At 53.3% G+C, this 19,726-nt stretch overlaps 1 protein-coding gene across 3 annotated transcripts in view; it reads left to right on the forward strand.

Annotated features, from left to right (window-relative positions):
* PDE8A (phosphodiesterase 8A) overlaps positions 1-19,726 on the forward strand; it is a 169,949-nt gene that overhangs the window by 9,601 nt on the left and 140,622 nt on the right. Inside the window, exon 1 of one of the 3 annotated variants that reach the window (XM_002721497.6) lies at positions 7,774-8,703. The exons of 1 other annotated variant lie outside the window; for it this stretch is intronic. In XM_002721497.6, the coding sequence (XP_002721543.1) occupies positions 8,497-8,703 (207 nt within the window). In that variant the 5' untranslated portion in view covers positions 7,774-8,496. Of the gene's footprint in view, positions 1-7,773; positions 8,704-19,726 lie in introns of those variants that run through there. One more of the 3 variants, XM_089310763.1, reaches the window with a different exon arrangement.

Below are 19,726 nucleotides of genomic sequence, written 5' to 3' on the forward strand. Positions count from 1 at the left end.
GGTCTCACTGGCCGGGCGACATGTCACGGGCCTGAGACTAAAGGAGGCACCCTGGGCTGGTGGAAGCCAGTCCCCCTTCATCTCTGGGAACTGGGAAGGCTCCCAGGGTAGAGGAAGAAGAGGAGGGTGATGGTGAAGAGGGCTGTTGGTTGGGTAGGAAGCAGCAGTGTCTGCCGCAGCTCTGTGCCTGCTCAGAGACAGATTTCCCCAAGGCAGCTTGCACAGGAATTGGTGGCAGTCAGGGACAAATGTCTTGACACGTCCCACCCTGTTGCTTCTGGCCTTGACACACTCGAGGCCAAAGCTAAAAGTCCCATTCTTAGTGTACACTTTTTAAAAGACTTATTTATTTATTTGAAAGTCAGAATTACACACAGAGAGAAGGAGAAGTGTGTGTGTGTGGGGGGGTCTTCCATCTGCTGGTTCACTTCCCTGTTGGCCGCAACGGCTGGAGCTGTGCTGATCTGAAGCCAGGGGTTTCTTCCAGGTGCAGGGTGCAGGGGCCCAAGTGCTTGGGCCGTAGCAGAGAGCTGGATCAGAAGTGGAGCAGCCAGGACTTGAACCGGCGCCCGTATGGGATGCTGGCACTGCAGGCGGCGGCTTTACCTGCTACGCCACAGCACCGCCCCTTAGTGTACACTTAAGTCCAGGTTGAGTTATCGTGTTCTTGTGCTGACCCAAACCCCTAAAGTGCAGAGGCTCCTACCGCAGCCGAGCGCTACTGTGGCACAGAGGTGAGCGCTCTCAAGGTCCACCTGCCATCTGTGCCACAGCTGCTGCTGTTGATCCCGGCACAGACCCCTGGCAGCAGCTGGCGGCAAGACCTCCTGCGGGTCAGAGTGGTGGTCCCTGGCAGCAGGCGCGTAGCGATTAGTGCAGCCAGGAAAATGGAAGCCCCTGGGGGTATTTCAGGTAGAACAGGTATTTTTATTATTTGCTTTTTTATTTAAAGATTTAGTTATTTTATTTGAAAGTCAGAGTTACACATAGAGAGGAGAGGCAGGGAGAGAGAGAGGTCTTCCATCTGCTGGTTCACTCCCCAGTTGGTCACAATGGCTGGAGCTGTGCTGATCCGAAGCCAGGAGCCAGGAGCTTCTTCCAGGTCTCCCACATTGGGCCATCTTCTGCTTTCCCAGGCCATAGTAGAGAGCTGGATTGGAAGTGGAGCAACCGGGTCTCGAACCGGCGCCCATATGGGATGCCGGTGCTTCAAGCCAGGGCGTTAACCTGCTGCGCCACAGCGCTGACCCCCAAGTATTTTTATTATTTATTAGACAGGTAGAAAGAGAAAGACACAGAGAGCACCCATCTGCCTGTTCACTCTGCAAACATCCACCATGGCTGGGAGCCAGGAACTCAGTCCAGGTGTCCCATGCGGATGGCAGGAGCTCAGTTATTGAAACATCACTGCTGCCTCCCTGCTCTGCATTAGTCAGGGACCGGAGCTAGGAACTGCACCCTGGTACTCTGGTGCAGGGTGCAGATCCTAACCTCTAGGCCAACTGCTCTTCCCTGGGGATTGGTTACAGGGTGTTGGAAGGGTTGAAAGAACGAAACTGTGACAGGAGTTTCACCCAGGAAGCTGCTTGTGTCAGCTGTTTTTGTGACAATGATGAAATACTGGAGGCAACTAACTTTATTAAGAGAGAAGGTATAGCCGGCACCGCGGCTCACTAGGCTAATCCTCCGCCTAGCGGCGCCGGCACACCGGGTTCTAGTCCCGGTCGGGGCGCCGGATTCTGTCCCGGTTGCCCCTCTTCCAGGCCAGCTCTCTGCTGTGGCCAGGGAGGGCAGTGGAGGATGGCCCAGGTGCTTGGGCCCTGCACCCCATGGGGAGACCAGGAGAAGCACCTGGCTCCTGGCTCCTGCCATCGGATCAGCGCGGTGCGCCGGCTGCAGCGCGCCGGCCGCGGCGGCCATTGGAGGGTGAACCAACGGCAAAAGGAAGACCTTTCTCTCTCTGTCTCTCTCTCTCACTGTCCACTCTGCCTGTCAAAAAAAAAAAAAGGTATAAACTTTTTAGCTTCTAGTTTGGGAAGTTCAAGTCCAAGATCAGGCAGCCTCAGTGGTTTTGACCTGTGTTGTGGGGCCAAACCCTGCTGGACACCAGTGCGGAGAGGAGTGGGAGGGAAGAGATGGACTCAGCCTGAGGCCCCAGCAAACCATGTATGGAAGAGAAGCGTGACAGATGGTGACTGGGAGTGTAGATTTCGGGGTCAGGCAGGCCTGGGTTTGAGTCCTTGTTCTGCAACCTTGGGTGAGTCACCTCCCGAGTGCGAGCCTCAGTTTACTCATCTGTAAAACAGAAGTGAGAGCACACCTACCTCAGAGTATTGTTATGAAGGCTCAAGGAGAAAATTATAGTAAAAGACTTTAGCCCAGTGGCCCATGGCTGAGAAGGGGCTCAACACCATCGTCATTATCACCACCACCATTGTTATCACCACCATCGCTATCATCATCACCACCACCATCATCCTCATCACCACTACCGTCAGCAGCGGCACCATCATCATCACCATCACAGTTACTGTCACTGTCACGACCCTCATCAGCGCTCTTATCACCATGAAAATCATCACCACCACCACCACCATCATTAGTCATCTCACTGCCTCTGACCATAGGCTTTGCAAAAAGTTTCTGGCTTCACTATTCACTATCCCCACCCCGTGGGCGCTCAAAGCTTTCCCAGATCATTTACTAGGTCCCCTTTTAACTTCCAGAAAGTTCTCAGGTATGGCTTGCTCAGAGGGTTCACTCAATGACATCAGTACTCATCGACTCAGGATTGGCTCATGCCCCCCCCCCCCCGCCCCATCTCTAAGTCAATTGTGGTGGCCGGGACCTGGCACAGAAACAACCCACCCAGATCATCTGAGCTGATGCAAGAGAGGACTGTGGTTTCCCAGGGGGAGATCTGGGACAGTCATAAGAAGGGTGAGTGAGTGCTGGGCATGAGAAACAGCCGTCCACTCAAGTCTCAGCTCGGGGAGGCCTTCTTGTTGCTCACTGTCCCCCTTGTCCAAGATGAAGTCATTTCCTCCCGTGATGCACGCTCAGGGCTTCCTGTTGTCACAGCGCTCACCAGTTCATAATTATACTCCTGTGCAGTCCAGGGCTGCCTGCCTTCCACGCTAGCCACGAGCTCCAGGAAGGCTGGGGCTGTGTGGTCATTGTCGTATCTGCAGGGGTCCAGCCTGGTGCCCACTTGGGCTGAGTACTCAGTAAGACGTCTGCACGTGAAGGGACCCTGGTTGTCACGAGGACCAGCCTGTTTGTTTTCCAACTGCACTGCCACCTAGATGAGAACTGTCCCCTCCCCCAACAAGCAGGTTTGGGGGGCACTTACCCAGGACATGCCTCCCTGGGGAAGAGAATGACAGTTTTTTTCCGTGAGACCTACTAGGCCTGAGTCCCAGAACATGGGACGGGTGATGGCGGCCAGCAGAGGGGCCCTGATGAGTCAGGAGAGAAGCCAGGGGAAAGGAGGGTTACTCTGGATTAAGAGCTTTAAAAAGAGTGATTCATGATCATTGTGGCTGACATTTAAGAAGCCCCGAATACTTGTGGTAACCAGCCTACTGCTTTGCATTTCGCCTCCCATTTATCCCTGGATGAAGCCGCTCTCGGCTGCCCCAGGGCGAATCGGATTTCACTTTCCACTTCTCAAGCCTCAGTGATGCTTGGCTCCTCGGTTTCCTGTATTTAACTTATTATTGCCAGCGCTTATTTTCACGGAAGCCCTTGCACGGTGTAGACGCATGAGCTTTGCAGACAGGCTGGTTTCCGCCATCTGCTGTGTGGCTGAGGACAAATGACTTAACCTCTCTGAGTTCCCACATTCTCGTCCGTCCATCATGTCAACCTCACAGGGCTTTTGGGAGATTTCTGAGTCGTGTGAGCTCTGGGTTCAGCCTAAGCTATGGCGGGAGGGAGGAAGGCAAGTGTCTTGGGTGAGGGAAGAGAAGGGGGCAACCAGTAGGGCTTCCTAGTGTGTCTGTCCTGCCCCGGTGTGGGCACGAGTCTGAGTCCCCAAGAGCAAATCTGTGGGGAGCTGGAAGAGTGCCTTGCCCAGATGCAGGTGCTGTGACACCAGGGTACAGTGTGGCTTTGGGGCATCAGGGATGGCATGGGATGCCATGTGTGTGATTGGTTTTCCCGGGTTGGGGATAGGTTCCCGGATGCTGGACTTCCAGTGTTAAAACAGGAGGGTCTCAGGCAGACCGAGGCACAGTTGGTCACTGTGCTAAGTGTGCTGTCCACTCCCCTGCTTGTGCCTGGACCCCACAGGAGCTCCAGTACCTCCAGGGACATGGCAGCGGGCACCAGAGCAGGCGTAATGATGAGGGTGACCACACTACCTCTCCCCAGACTCTTCTAGAAGTCACTGGGCGAAACGTTGCAGGGGACTGGAGGCCTGAATTAATAGATGGGGGTGATGGCCACCATGAGGAGGTGCAGGTGGAGTGCCCTGGACGCCCAAAGCCATGGTTTCATTCTCAGAAAACCTCGAAAGTCTATGTGCTGAGACCACCTTGCTCTTCCTGGATTTGGGTGAATGAACCCCCAACTCCTAAGTACAAACCTTTGCTAGATGGAGTTGAGATGCTGACATTTACAGTCCAATATAGCAATGCTAAGAATCTAGGAGTGGGCATTTGGTTTAGTGGTTAAGACAAGGGATGCCTGTATCCCGTACCTGGTTTGAGTCCCGGCTGCACATCCACTTCCAGCTTCCTGCTCCTGTGCACCCTGGGAAGCAGCAAGTCATGGTGGTCCAAGATGACCTGTCCATCCAGGCTCCAAGCGAACTGCCATTCGGGGCGGGGGGTCTGGAAGCAGACAGAGGAGGGGATATGCAGGTGCACAACTGTGTTTCAGGGTCCTCCAGAGTCACCCACCACTCTGGCCTCCAGGGGGCGCAGCTCCCTCCTTCCAGCTCTGTACCCTCAAGTGGTCAGCTAGTTCCCAGTCTTAATAGAGGAAAGCTGGAACATTCTAAAACATTTTATAAAGGTTTGGGAGTACCCAGGGATATAAGCAGAGGGAGGCCTGTGAATCTGGGGGTGACCAAGAGGGGCCTTGCCTGGGAGACTGAGAATTCTGGGGGGGGGCAGAGAATTCTGTCCATTCTCAGTTTCAGCTCACGCCTCCCGGAGCTGTAGGATGAGCAAGTCTACTTACAGCAGTGCACACGACAGAGAAAGTTAACATTCAAGGATGCTCCCTGCAGCTTTGTAGGTGATATCGCAGTGTGTGTGTGTGTGTGTGTGTGTGTGTGTGTGTGTAACGGGTTATTACAGGTCGGGGAGCACACAGTCCAAACTGTTCACAACAGTTACCTTGGCGGAAGGAAGGAAGTGGAGAAGGAAGGTAGCATTTCCTATGCCCCCTGCACGCTTCATGCACTTTTTGCTTAGTTTTAATTTTTTTTTTACTCTTTTCTCGGCCATGCATAATTTGCAAACAATGACAGTCATTTAGAAGACATCGCACCAGGCAGAATGTTGAAAGAACCTGATGAAGTTGAGCACCAACGATGGGAAAGCTGTGTGGATAGACTCTCGGGGTATTTTCATTTCCTCCGCTGGTTTTCAGCGCTTGGGAGAGAGGAGGGAGTGGCCGGTGGGAGGGGGAAGGACTGGAGGAAGGTGATAATGAATGGACTCGGGAGACAGCAGCAAGCCTGGGTGCTGGGCTCAGTAGTTATTCTATTCGAGGCACGTGGCATCCGTTAGCCCGTTTAATCTCTGTAAGGTGGCATCATTAATCCTAGATTTACAGCCCAGGAAAACAGCTCCGAGAGATAAAGTCGGAGCTCGCGAGCCCAGGAGAGGGCAGGGCTGGGGTTCAGACCCGGGGCGGGATGGGAGCTGTCCCCATTGGGCAGCGGCCCCTGGCCCCATTCAGTGGAGGAAGGGGAGGAGGAGGCCTGGGGTGCTGGCGCTGGTCCCTGAATGGCAGACCCCAGGCTGGAGAGGGAAGTGCAGCCGCGGCCGGAGAGAGCCGTGTGCGCCGGCCTTAGGAGCCGCTAACGAACTTCCGAGCGCGTCCTGAGCACGGGTCACCGCCTGGGAACCGACTGACCCGCCACCCACAAAACAGTGGCGCCCCTCGGGGCCTGGGTCCGTCGGTGTGTGTACCCTTTCTCAGCGCCACTGGCCTCAAGCCCGGAGCCTGGATGGAGGCAAAGAGCCGAATCAGACAAGCAAAGGGTCTGACCCTGGCGAGGCCAGCGAGGTGGGGGCGGGGCACAAGCCGCTGCGCGTCCCAGCAGTGCCCCCTGCCCCCTCCCTCCTTGGAGAGGTTCAAGGATTTCCAAGGGACGGCCAGGTCCGGCCTGTGAGGGCGGAACCAGGGTACTGGAGCCGCCCGGAGTCAGGGAGGGAAGTGGCCAGATCAGCTCCCAGGTGGCCAAGCCTGCCTCGCCGGGCGCCCTTTTAGGCTCCTTGCACACTCCGGTGGTTTAATGCACGTTCTTCCCGAAAGCCTAATGAAACAGAGACCAGAATTGGCCCAAAACATTGTGGATTACAGCACACTCTCCAAGCTTAGGTGGAATAGCGGGTGATGGCCAGTCTCTCCCTGTGTTTTTCAGGTTCTCTTCATCCAGCCGGGTGTATTTCTTTTATAGGGCAGGGAGACATAAATATTATTGCTTCATGTGCTTGAACTTGACAACGGAGCCACGTGCCTTGGCTCCGGCCAGTTGGGCCAGTAAAGAGAGCGCCTCGCGCACGGAGGCCCAGCTTCCCGGCTCCGCTGCCATTAGGAAGCCTCCCCGGGCCCTCCTTCGGCCCGAAGACCGCGGCTGCAGGTCCAGGGGCAGCCTTAGGGTCCCGGGGTCCCCAGCCTGTGCAGCGGCTCCAGCGCGGGAGCCGGGGCTCCAATCCGGAGCCCGCCTCCGGGTCTTTACAGCAGCCGGCCCGAGGCGCGAGCGGCGGCTCCTCAGGGTCGCTCCGGGGCCGCGCAGGGAAAGGTGTGGACGGCTGGAGAGGAAAGGCGAGGGGCCGGCTGCTCCGCGCTCCGCCGGCTTCCGCGGACGGGGGCGCCCGGGGTGCACGAGGGCAGGCAGGGGCTGGGGACAGCTCGCTGTAAGGACGGCAGGGGCAACCCGGGGCGCTGCCCTGCGGCTGACTGGGCGAGGCCAGGCGACTCGGCCGAGCCGCACAGCGGGCTGCTGGCCATGCCTGCGGTCCTCGGAGGCCGCAGCCCTGCACTGCGTGCGCCCCTCGCTCCCGGACTGCTCCTGCAAGCAAAGGCCCGTGGTGGCGGCTCGGAGGGGTCTTTGTGTTCGGCTGAGAGCAGGACCGCCTCCCCGCCCGCGGCTCCTCCGCACCGAAGCCGCCTAAGGCGCAGCTGAGTGCATCTGGCCGGCGGCCCCAGGCAGGCACGCCCAGATCCGACCTCCTGGGACCCGGCGTGCAGCGCCTCCGTTCGCTTCTCAGCCCCCGACCCGTGTCCCCAGCAGCTCCTAGGCCGTGACCCAGTGACCGGAGGTCACAGAGCCGCATTCGAACGTAGCGGTCTAGGGGGCCCGAGCAGCCCGGGTGTCCTTGGGCAGGTCCTTTCCATCCCGAGGCGAGGGCCGCCGTGCCTGCCCCGGGACCGCAGTCGCGCATGCGCAGTCGCGGGCGGCGCCCGAGGAGGCGGCGGGCGCCCCAGCTGCTTTGCATTGACGCCAGCAGCCGCTGGAGGTCACCGCTGGGGGCTGGGCGCGGCGTGCTGTCGGCAAGACGCGGCCCGGAGCGCAGGCGGCGGAACCGGAGCCGCGCCAGCCGCAACTCGCGGGTGCGCGCTGCCGCTGCTGCGCTTCTCGACGGCGCGGCCCCAGGCCCGGCTGGAGCCCGGGTGCTCCCCTCCCGGCCTCGCCGGCCGCCGTGCGGCCGCCCACAGGGGGCTTCGGCCGACCCCTGACTCTGCACCCCGGGCAGCGGGAGCGTGCAGGCTAGCCTTCCCCGCCACCGGCGCCCGACCAAGGGGCGCCTGGCCGCGGGGCGGCGGCCCAGCGGGCGGAGTCGGAGCCCCGGGGAGGCGGCGGCAGAGGCAGCGGCAGCGCGGTGCGGGCACTTCGGGGGGCTCACTCTCCCGGGGTGGGGGTCGTGCCACCGCGCGAGGACTCGGGCTGGGAGAACGCACGGCTCCCCTCCCCCGACATTCCCCGGAAGCGCGGCGCGACCGAGGCGAGCGCGGCGATGTGAGGGAGGCGGCCGGCGGCTCCCGCCTCAGGAAGGGCATGTTCGGAGGGGCGGCCGCGGCGTGCCGCCCGCCCCAGCGCCCCCTCCCCGCCACCGCCGCCGCCGCCGCGCCCGCACCGCGATAAAAGGGGCGGCCGCACTTCCTGACGCGAGACCCGCGCTCGCCGCCGCCGCCGCCCGCCGCCCGCCCAGGCGGCGATGACACGGCGCCCGCGGCCGTCCCGAGGCGCCGGGCGGGCCGTTTGCTGACCGGATCGCGGCTGCCCGCCAGCGTGTCCGCCGCGCCGCCGCCAGCATGGGCTGCGCCCCGAGCATCCACATTTCCGAGGAGCGGGCGGTGTACCACGGCGGCAAAGAGGCCGAGGACGCGCCGGGCCCCGCGGCGGCGCCCCCGCTGTCCGGCGAGCCGCGCCTCCCACAGGCCCCGAAGACGGCCGTCCTGCCCCGGGCCCGCGACAGCAGCCTCGTGGAGTCCGAGCCTCGCGACGGCAGCGGCAAGCAGGTAAAGGGGCGGCTGGGGGCTCCCTGTCCGCCGCCTCACTCGGGCCGGCCGGGCGGCAACTTTCCCTCGGGGGGGCCGGGCGGGGCCCCCTCCGGGCCGCGGTGCCCTCTCGCCGGGCTTTGGCGGGCTCTGGTGGACAGCAGGCGTCCGTCGGGGCCTGGGCAGCGCTCGGAGGACGCTGACCCGAGGAGGACCTGGGACCCCCGATTAGGACGCTGTCCGAGCCGCACGGTCCGCTGCTTAGACGGACCCGACGCCCGGAGCGGCGAGGCCGGCCGTGAACTTGACCGAGACGAAGCGCTCGGGTCGGTTCCCTCTCCAAAAGCTGGTGTTACTGGGGTGCGGGGGACCCCAGGATATTCTGGCGCGGCCCTGAACCGTTTTGCCAGTGTGGACTTTGGTGCCAGTGGTAGGCAGCGAAGGGCGAGCGGCCCCGTGAAGGGGACTGGACCCTCCTGTCCTGTCCTGTTTTCCCTCTGTCGGCTTTGCACACGGACTTTTCCATTTTCTTTGGGGCTATTAAAATGTAATCTGGAACCACATCAGCTTTGCTTCATTGCACATGTATTTGAGGTTCACGTTTATTAGCATACATATTGTATTTAAAGCATATGTAATTAGAAAATACTATCTCTAACCCGTTTTTTGAAGCATTCAGCAGAACAAAGTTAATCTTTTATTAAGCAGTCTTACTGGGACATTTTGTGACTTTTTGGGGGGGGGGTAAAAAAATCGCGTGTCTTCTCCAGTGCTTGTTGCCTTGGCTTGTGTCTTGCCAAAGTTTCTGGGCTTGGCTTTTGTTACGGTTTCCTAAAGGAAAGATAAAAAGGAAAATAGGGGAAATTATTCATTAAGGCACACACAGCAGCGGCTTTGCAGTTGTCTGATTTGAAATCTAGGGCTGGAACTCAAGCAGTGTTCTACGTTTTATCAAACTAGTTACAGGAAAAAAAATTTTGGCTGCAGGTGGTTAAATATCATCTTTGTCATCACTACCAGTTTTTGAGTCATTTGCAAAATGTTCTTGCTGATTGAGGCTTGCTAAGTCTCTCATTTGATGGATATAGTGTGATCTACTTTCCATCTTAAATGTTTAGCAGTCCTCATGCTACTTTTCTAAATGAAAAGGAAACATCATTTTCAGTAACTAAAACGCCCTAACTGAAAATTCCACTTTGTTCTGGTTATCAGAGGCTGAAATGTTTCTCCTGTAGATTCTTCTAAGAAACCTATGATGGTTTGGACTATTAACTCACGCTGCTTTTAATGTCAGTGGCTTAATAAGCCCATCTAACTGGCTTGCAAAGAAAAACAGCATAGTACAGGTAAAGTTGACTATGGAAATTTTAGTAGTGTTCATGCTTTTGACGCAAATCTAACATTGGTTATCGTGGCACAGTGAGTAAAGCCGCCGTCTGCAGCGCCAGCATCCCATATGGCTGCTGGTTCGTGTCCCGGCTGCTACACTTCTGATCCAGCTCTCTGCTGTGGCCTGGGAAAGCAGTGGAAGATGGCCCAAGTCCTTGGACCCCTGCACCCGCATGGGAGACCCGGAAGAAGCTCCTGGCTTTGGATCCGCTCAGGAGCTGTTGCAACCAATTGGGGGAGTGAACCATCGGATGGAAGACCTCTTTCTCTTTGCCTCTGCTTCTCTCTCTGTGTAACTCTTTCAAATAAATAACTCTTTAAAATAATAATGTTAAACTTTTCAGTTAACCGAGTAGTCCTTTAAGTAAGAGGGCTTTGTGTCTTCCAGGCTTTTTTGTGGCAGGCTGAGTGTCCTTAGGTTTGCCTACACATCTTGTAAGCCTCTCCAGTATACCATTCATCCTTGCAGTGCCTGCTCCAGTGGCATGCATGTGGCAGGTGCTAAATAAATGTGTGTTGAGTTGATTTTTTATTAACTGAATGATGAAACTTTTTCAGTTACTAGAATTTGATTCCTCGAAGCCTCAAATATGGGCTTTAAAAGATGTTAGAATTTTTTTAAAAGATTTATTTACTTGAAAGAGTCACAAAGAGAGAAGAAGAGGCAAATAGATCGAGAGAGAGAGAGAGAGAGAGAGAGAGAGAGGTCTTCCATCTGCTGGTTCACTCTCCAGATGGCCGCAATGGCCGGAGCTGCGCCGATCCGAAGCCAGGAGCCTCCTCTGGGTCTCCCATGTGGATGCAGGGGTCCAAGGATTTGGGCCATCTTCTATTGCTTTCCCAGGCTATAGCAGAGAGCTGGATCGGAAGTGGAGCTGTTGGTACTTGAACCTGCGCCCATATGGGATGCCGGCACCTCAGGCAGTGGCTTTACTTGCTACGCCACAGCACCGGCCCCAAGATACTCGAATTTTTAGAGGAGGGGTCAGATTATAAATCATAGCACTACAACTAGAGAAATAATAGTCCTGTACTTATTCATGAATAGAATGTGTTGATAGTATGTCTCAGTTATAGATATTTGTATATGGTCATATCAGGTAATAGAGCAGAGGTAAATCTTGTTTTTTTTTTTTTTTTTTTTTTTTTTTTAACACAACATTTTTTTCTTGAAGGGAATAAGCCTTTAAAATTACTGTGAAATATATCCTGGAAATTCAGAAATACTTGTTGGAGAAGAAGATAAACTTTAACAATTTAGCAAAGCCAAATAATATGATTAATTTGATTTCTTATATTGGTAACTTAAGATCTAATTTTAGTTCATTAAAAATTTCTTCTTCAAACCATAGTAAGTCATCCTACCTTTGAATTTCAACAAGAAATTAATTGATGGGGAGAAGTTTTTGTATTTCCATAGCATTTAGTCAATACCAATTCATCAGAGGTGGGAAACTGATAATGAACTACGTTTCAGACAAAGCGGCGTGTGCCCTCTAGTGCGTCCTCCGTGTGTTCCACGCGGCAGTTTGCAGACTGTTAATGGAAGTATTACGTGAGAAGAGGATTCTATGGTCAAATAAGTTTAGGAAATACCGGCCCAGACTAAGTTCAGCAGAGTTCTTTCCTGCACGACTGTCAGAACTTCATTTCTTAAAATACACCGACTCACTACTTGGTGTTTACAGCGTGTAGCATTTCCCAAACTTGTTTAAGCGGCCCTTTTCGTGAGGTGTGTCTTGGGCGGGCCACACGTTAAAGGGCCTGATTCCTTATGCGAGATACCAATACTCAAAGTACAAGAAATACGTTTAACAGTAAAACTCAATTTGCTTCTTAATGATTCCAAAGGTGCTTTAGGATCTTGTAATCCATCAGGCTGGGCTGTCTGTGTGAACTTATTTAAGTATTACTAAAAATACTCTCTGGCTGTTTATTCGTTTCAGGAGTTCTAGTGTGTGTGGTTGCAGATAATGAATGCTGTGTTAAGTCTGAACACTTACAGTTTTGTTTATTTTTAATCAGTGTGAGCTTTAACTGTAGCATTTCAATATTTTCTTGTCAGCCTTTGGATTTACCCGGTTTCCCTTTTCCTCGGCTAGGACTGGAGTTGCCCTTGAAAGATGTCTGTGCGGGGGAGGGGTGTTAGAGGACACCCTGTGCCCCCACCCCTCCCTGTTTGCACATATCCATGATCCTGCTTGATTGGCATCCCCCCCACCCCCACCCCGCCCAGTCACCAGGTTTCCAGCCAGCTCTGTGAGGGGGCAGTCACGCCAGCTTGCTGCTGACCCACCAAGCCTGGCGCACAGTAGGCCTTTCATAAACGTTTGTTGAGCCAGGTTGTCGAAGTGGAGAATCCGCCCAGCCCATATAAAGGGGTGGGACCCGGATTTAAGCAGCGGAGGCTGTGAAGTTTGGTTTTATGGGAATCTCTGGTTATTGCTCTTTAGGGCATTGAACTGGGAAGTGATCAGTTCCCACCCTGTCGAGCAGTGTGGATTTCCCTGTAAAGATTTAAGGATTAGGGTAGCCGGATGGGGAGTATATACCAGGTGACAGGTAACAGCGGCCGCACCCCGACCTCTCCGCACGTGTGGCTGCTGGCAGCGCTCACAGAAAACCCTCAGACACCCTCCAGCTGCTTTCTGTTCCTCCCCGCTTCTGTCCTGCTCTTTTCTTTCTGTTTTTCCTCCTGTTTTTCATTTCCTTCTCTCCCTCTTGCCAGTTTTCTCCTTGCTTTGTCCTGCCAGCCCACCTTCCCCCACAAAACCGCCCAAGCCAGCCCGCCTCATCAGCTGAAAAGTTGGTAGTGATCTGGCGCCCGAGCTTCGCAGTTGCGTCTGTTGCCTGCCTCTAAGTTACACAGTGGGTTAGTCAGATTTGTATATTTGTGTAAACTAAAGCAGTTTTCTCTCTCTGTGTGACTTGGCTTTTTTTTTTCCCCTCCAGTAGGGGTCTTTGACCTTTGTAGCTTAAATGGAGTTAGTAAAGTTTCTCTGAAAGCATAGTTGAGAAAATGAGACCTAACTTTGTGCCCTTGTAATAAGTGACTGTCCTTAATCTCTGGCACTGGGGTTGGTGAGTTCCCTCATTGTGGTGTGCTTATGCCATTTGACACATGGATTTTTACTGTCTTAACCAGGCCTAGTCATATAAAGATATTTCTTTTTACAATTTCTTGTCTTCCTATCATATAGATATTTTGCATTCATTTGTATTATATATGTTGTTGAGTGCTTACTGTCACTGTGCTATGAGTTTTAAGTGTGATTCTATTTTTAAAAAATATTTATTTCTTAGGGAGAGAGAGAAACAGAGCGAGCCAGTGAGAGAGAGGTAGAGATCTTCCATCTGCTAGGTCACTGCCCAAATGCCCACAACAGCTGGGACGGGCAGGCTGAGCCAGGAGGTGGGAACTCCATCCAGGTCTCTCAGCTGGGTGGCAGGGACTCAAATCCTGAGCTGCCTCCCAAGGTGTGCCAGAATCAGGAGCCTAGCCAGCACTCAGATCCAGGCACTCGATCTCCATATGGGATGCAGATGTCTGGGACAAACAGGTGCCTCCTGAGTATGATTTTTTTTTTAAAGATTTATTTTATTTATTTGAAAGGCAGAGTTAGAGAGAGAGAGGGAGAGACAGATCTTCCATCCACTGATTCACTCTTGAAATGGCTGCAACAGCCAGAGCTGGGCCAAACCAAAACCAGGAGCCGGGACCTTCTTCTGGCTCTCCCACATGAGTGCAGGGGCCCAAGGGTTTGCTTTCCCAGGCATATTAGCAGGGAGCTGGATCAGAAGTGGAGCAGCCAGGACTCTATTCGGTGCCTGCATAGGATGCCGGCATCTTAGGTGTAGCTTTGCCTGCTACACCACAGTGCCGGCCCCCTGAGTGTGATTCTATTTTTTTTTTTTTTAAGATTTATTTTATTTATTTGAAAGAGTTGCAGAGAGAGGTAGAGCCAGGGAAAGAGAGGTCTTCCATCCTCTGGTTCACTCCCTAAATGATCACAACAACCAGAGCTGAGCTGATCCATAGCCAGGAGCTTCTTCTGGATCTCCCACGTGGGTGCAGGGGTGCAGGCCATCTTGTATTGCTTTCCCAGGCCGTAGCAGAGAGCTGGATCGGAAGTGGAACAGCCAGGACTTGAACCAGCGCCCCTATGGTATGCTGGCCTGGGGCTTTAACCCACTGCGCCATTCCGGCCCCTGTGATTCTTAAGATAGACATTATGGTACAATTCTGTCAGCTCAGACCTGCCCCCAGGCTAGCCTTGACCCTGTGTTTGCTGAAGCAAGGATTGTGATGGTGGCCCTTTGAAGTGGCTGTGACACTGGCTTTTCCTTGGCTGTCTTGCCCACTTGTTTGGAGTCTTGAAAAGGGGAAGGTTTGTGATGTGAGGCCACAGGGCAAGGCAGACATCTCAGAATAACGTAAAATGCCTTGAAGGACAGATAGTTTTAAAAATTAAAGCACACAAAAAAGAACAGAGGAAGGAGTTTCTTAGGACATGAGTAAGCCCGCTATCTTGCCCAAGGTCAGTGGCTCGGCCTGGTTTCTCAGTACGGGGAGGCGGCAGCAGGCATCGGGCTCTGAGGTTCTTGGAGTATAGACTGTTGGTGTGAGTAATGCCCACCATTTCTTGCAAGTGCTGTGCTAGGTGGTCTCACCCCTGCAACCCTGCTGCCCTCTCACTTTTGCAGACACTTTTCTCTGGCCGTATTTGAGTCGGGATTCGAACCCATGCTCCTGGAGCTCCTTCCCTGGGTTGTTGTGCTTGGGTTAGCTGCCTGTCCCTTCCCTTACGTCTGCTCTGGTCTTCTGCTAGGCTACACGTGTCTCAAGTTACCTGGGTTTGAAGCCGGTGTCCTGAGTCTGCGTGATCAGGATTTTGCTGGCTCTTGACTGAGGAAGTTGGTGGCAACCCTACCTTAGGTTCCTGTCGGTGTGGAAATTCCAGGCATCCTCAGGCCTTCCACAGTTTGGATGTCCCCCACAGGCCCGTATTTGGGGGCTCGGGCACGTTAGTGATTACTGCATCAAGGATAATGGTTAATGGATGAAAGGTGGAGAAGGGCTCTAAGGGTGGCCTCTAGGCGGTGGGCCCAGTGGGAGGTCTCTGGGTCCCTGGGAGGCTGGCCTTGGAAGATCGCCCTTGTGAGAGAGTGGGTTGTTTGAGCTGTTTGGCCCAGCTGTTCTCTCTGGCCTGGCTGGCCCTGGGATGCTCCCTCTGGGTGTGTTCCGCCCTCTGCAGATGCCAGACTGCTGGCACTGCCTGGGCTTGGACTGCGTGTGAGCCTCCGAAGAAGTTAACCTTCTTCTTTCCCAAGTGGCGCCTTGCAGGTGTTTTCATTGTAGTAGCAGAGGTCTGACGCCAGCCCTGACCCACTTGCCCTTATCTTCAGTCTGTGTTCTCTGCAGTCAGTTGGCAGGACATCTCTGGGTTTGGGCGGCGCGGTGGGGGTGGGGGTGGGGGTGGGGGTCTCACGGGGCAGGGGTTGGGAGGATCTCCTTCCTACCTACTTCCTCCGTGGCTCAGGCTGCTGCAGCCTGTCTTAGCCAAGGTCTCCCCGGGACCTCATCCTTTCTGTAGACCTGTGCCGGGAGTGCTTCCCCATTCTGTGCAGACCTGCCCAGAGTTACTGAAGGCCCAGCTGAGAGCTTCCTAGAGCACCTGGATGGGCTGCTCCTGGGACCGCCCCTCCCACTGTAGCCCTTGTGGGCTTAGGATGTCTTTTGCTGGTTTATAGGCTGCCTGAGGGCAAGGACTGTGTCCTAGTTTCCTTACAGTTCCCAAAGTGCTCGTTGCACTCTGTAAATATTTGGGTAAATAGTCTCTAAGGCTTTCATTCAGCTTCTCTGGGTCTATCTCACCTTGTTTAAATTTAACAAAAATTGTTAGGGTGTGTTGGATGTGTTTTAACAAAAAGCCAAAATACCCTGAAGCCCGTGATTAATCTGTGGGGTGTGTAGTAGAGTTTTTGCCTCCGTGGCCATGTTAGGGTTGAGCAATGTTCCTGGGGTCCCCTCCTCCTGTTCTGCTTTGCTTGGTTACGAAGAGTGGTGGAATATGACGTGGGGGAGCCGTTTTGACAAGTTTTGGATTGCAGTCTTTTAGCTACAGGTATTGTGTAGTTAGCCCTTTCACACAGACAGGAAGGATGTGTCACATGTCCCCCCGGCTTTGAGGAAGGACTCGGAGGACTTGGGATCGGAGGACTCGCCAGTGATTTTATTTTGTGTGTGTTGGAAATGCACCTTAGGTCCGTGGGATTTGTCCCCTTTCACTCTGTGTGTCTCTTGTGTGTCCTACCAGCAAGTGAAGTAGAGCAGCTGCTTCTGCTGCCCTCACGCCGCTGATGGCCCGTCATGGGGCTGACAGGTTGGCACATCAGCAGTTCCCATGTTGTCTTCCAGCGTTTGGAGTCGCTTGTGGCTCCGTCGCGAGGTGCTGCTGCGAGAATGCAGAGGAGGAGCCAGGAGACACACGTGTCAGGTCCAGCTCTCCACCAGGCACCGGCTCTGTGTTATCTGACAAGTTCTGACCCTCGGTCCTCCCAAGTACAAATAAAGCTAGAACACCTGGGTTCTGGGATCACTTAAAAAAAACCTACATGGGCCAGCGCTGCGGCTCACTAAGCTAATCCTCTGCCTTGCAGCACCGGCATACCGGGTTCTAGCCCCGGTCGGGGCGCCGGATTCTGTCCTGGTTGCCCCTCTTCCAGGCCAGCTCTCTGCTGTGGCCAGGGAGTGCAGTGGAGGATGGCCCAAGTGCTTGGGCCCTGCACCCCATGGGAGACCAGGAGAAGCACCTGGCTCCTGCCTTCGGATCAACGCGGTGCGCCGGCCGCAGCGCACCAGCCGCGGCGGCCATTGGAGGGTGAACCAACAGCAAAGGAAGACCTTTCTCTCTGTCTCTCTCTCTCTCACTGTCCACTCTGCCTACATGAAAATGTTCTGTAAGTTTCAAGGCACTATCACTTGTTTTTTTTTTTTTTTTTGACAGGCAGAGTGGACAGTGAGAGAGAGAGACAGAGAGGAAGGTCTTCCTTTGCCGTTGGTTCACCCTCCAATGGCCGCCGCGGCCGGCCGGCGCACCCCGCTGATCCGATGGCAGGAGCCAGGAGCCAGGTGCTTTTTTTCCTGGTCTCCCATGGGGTGCAGGGCCCAAGCACCTGGGCCATCCTCCACTGCACTCCCTGGCCACAGCAGAGGGCTGGCCTGGAAGAGGGGCAACCGGGACAGAATCCGGCGCCCCAACCGGGACTAGAACCCGGTGTGCCGGCGCCGCTAGGCGGAGGATCAGCCTAGTGAGCCGCGGCGCCGGCCAAGGCACTATCACTTGTGAGGACTGGTCATTTTCTTGAAATCATCTTTCCCAAAGGCAGATTTGGCTCAAATATATCTACTTATTAATGCAAATCTCATCTTTTGTAGATTTTTTTCATTTTTGCCTTGGTACTTTATTAAGAAAAATTCAAATATCTAGCTGAAGTCAAAGAATTATGGGCTTGTATACCTGTGTCCACACTTTCCTGTGTTTGCTGTATCATATGTATCACCCCTTCATCCACCCGTCAGTCCATTTTATTTTTGGATGCATTTCAAAGTAAGTTCCACATAAGCTCTCCATTATACATACCATCTACCAGAATTCAAAATAGTGTACTTTTAGGTAAAATTGTGTAGTGAAATATGCAAATCTCGCATGTGCCATTCATGAGTTTTGACAGATAGTTATACCTGTGTAACACAAATTAAGATGGAGACTATTTTTTTTAAAGATTTATTTATTTATTTGAAAGAATTACACACAGAGAGAAGGAGAGGCAGAGAGAGAGGTCTTCCATCTGCTGGTTCACTTCCCAACTGGTTGCAATGGCCAGAGTTGCGCTGATCCAAAGCCAGGAGCTTCTTCCGGGTCTCCCACATGGGTGCAGGGTCCACGGACTTGGACCATCTTCCACTGCTTTCCCAGGCCATAGCAGAGAGTTAGATTGGAAATGGAGCAGCCGGGACTCAAACCAGTGCCCATATAGGATGCCACCACTGCAGGCAGTGGCTTTACGTGCTACGCCACAGCACTGGCCCCAGATGCAAACTATTTTTTTAAAAACAGCTTTTCTTTTTCTTTAAGATTTACTTTAATTATTTGAGTTGCAGAGTTACAGAGATAAAGACAGAGATATCTTCCATGTATTGGTTTACTCCCCAAATGGCTGCAGGGGCTGGGACTGGGACAGATAGAAGCCAGGAGCCAGGAGCTTCATCTGGGTCTTCCATGAGACACCATCAATGGATGCTGGTGTCTCAGGTGGTGGCTTAACTCACTACACCACAATGCCAGCCCCAAGATGCAGACTATTACCATCACCCCCAGAATGTCCCTGTACTCGCGTTCTACTCCTCCTACCCACTGTCTACCACTGTGCTGATTTTTGTCTGTAATAAATTATTTTTGCCTGTTCTGGACTTCATAGAAGTATAATCTTAGTGTACATTATTCGTTTTTGTACAACTTATTTCACCCAGCATAATGTTTTTTGAGATTAATCTATGTTGCATGAATCACCAGTTTGTTATTTTTCTTGCTAAGTTAGGTGGTAATCTGTTACATGAACACACCACAATTCGCTTATCCATTGTCCTGCTGGTGAATACTAGAGTTATTTGTAACTTTTGGCCAATATGACTAAAGCTCCTATGTAGTATACATTATTTTGTGGATGTATGCTTTCATTTCTCCTGGGTAAATACCAAGACGAGAAACTGCTGGGTCATAGGCTAAGTGTACAAGTCTGATTAGCTTTTTCAGGGACAGCTTGACCCGTTCCCCAAATGCAGTATTAAACTCAGGCCAGAAGTGTGTAATAGAAGTTCAATTGCTTCACATCCTTGCTGTCATCTGGTGTCATCAAACCTTTACTTTTAGCCATTCTGGTGTGTATGTAGTGGTATCTTACTGTGTTTTTCTTAATTTTATTTATTGATTTTTAAATTTTGGTTTATTTATTTGAAAGGCAGAAGTACAGAAAGAGAGAGAGAGAGACAGAGAGATCTTCCATCCCTTGTTCATTCCCCAAATGGGCACAACAGCCGAAGCTGGGCCAGTTCAAAGCCAGGAGCTTCCTTTTGGCCTCCCATGTGGGTGGTAGGGGCCCGAGGACTTGGATCATCTTCTGCTACCCTTCAGGCACATTAGCAGGGAGCTGGATTGGAAGTAGAGCAGCCAGGACACAAACCAGCACCCTTATAGGATGCCAGTGCTGCAGGTGGTGGCTTTACCTGCTGTGCCATAATGCCAGCCCCGGTCTTTATTTATTTGAAACACACACACATACACACAGATCCTATCCGATGGTTAACTCTCCATATCAATCCAGGCCTCCCATGTGGGTGGCAGGGACCCGATTACAAGAGCTGTCACCACAGGGCCCACATTAGCAGGAAGTTCAAGGAGCCAGAATTGGGTATCAAACCCAGGTACCTACTCCAGGGTGGGATACAGGCATCTTAACACCTATGCTAAATGTCCACCCCCTGATTGTAGTTTTGATTTGCATTTCTCAGATGACTAATGATTATGAGTACTTTTTAATGTACTTTTTGATCATTAACCTTTTTATTGAAAGAATTTAAGTATCATCAAGACTT

Source organism: Oryctolagus cuniculus, chromosome 12 (genome assembly GCF_051225735.1).
Source record: "Oryctolagus cuniculus isolate XC-2025 breed Fujian yellow rabbit chromosome 12, ASM5122573v1, whole genome shotgun sequence".
In the NCBI taxonomy this organism is placed as follows: Eukaryota; Metazoa; Chordata; class Mammalia; order Lagomorpha; family Leporidae; genus Oryctolagus; species Oryctolagus cuniculus.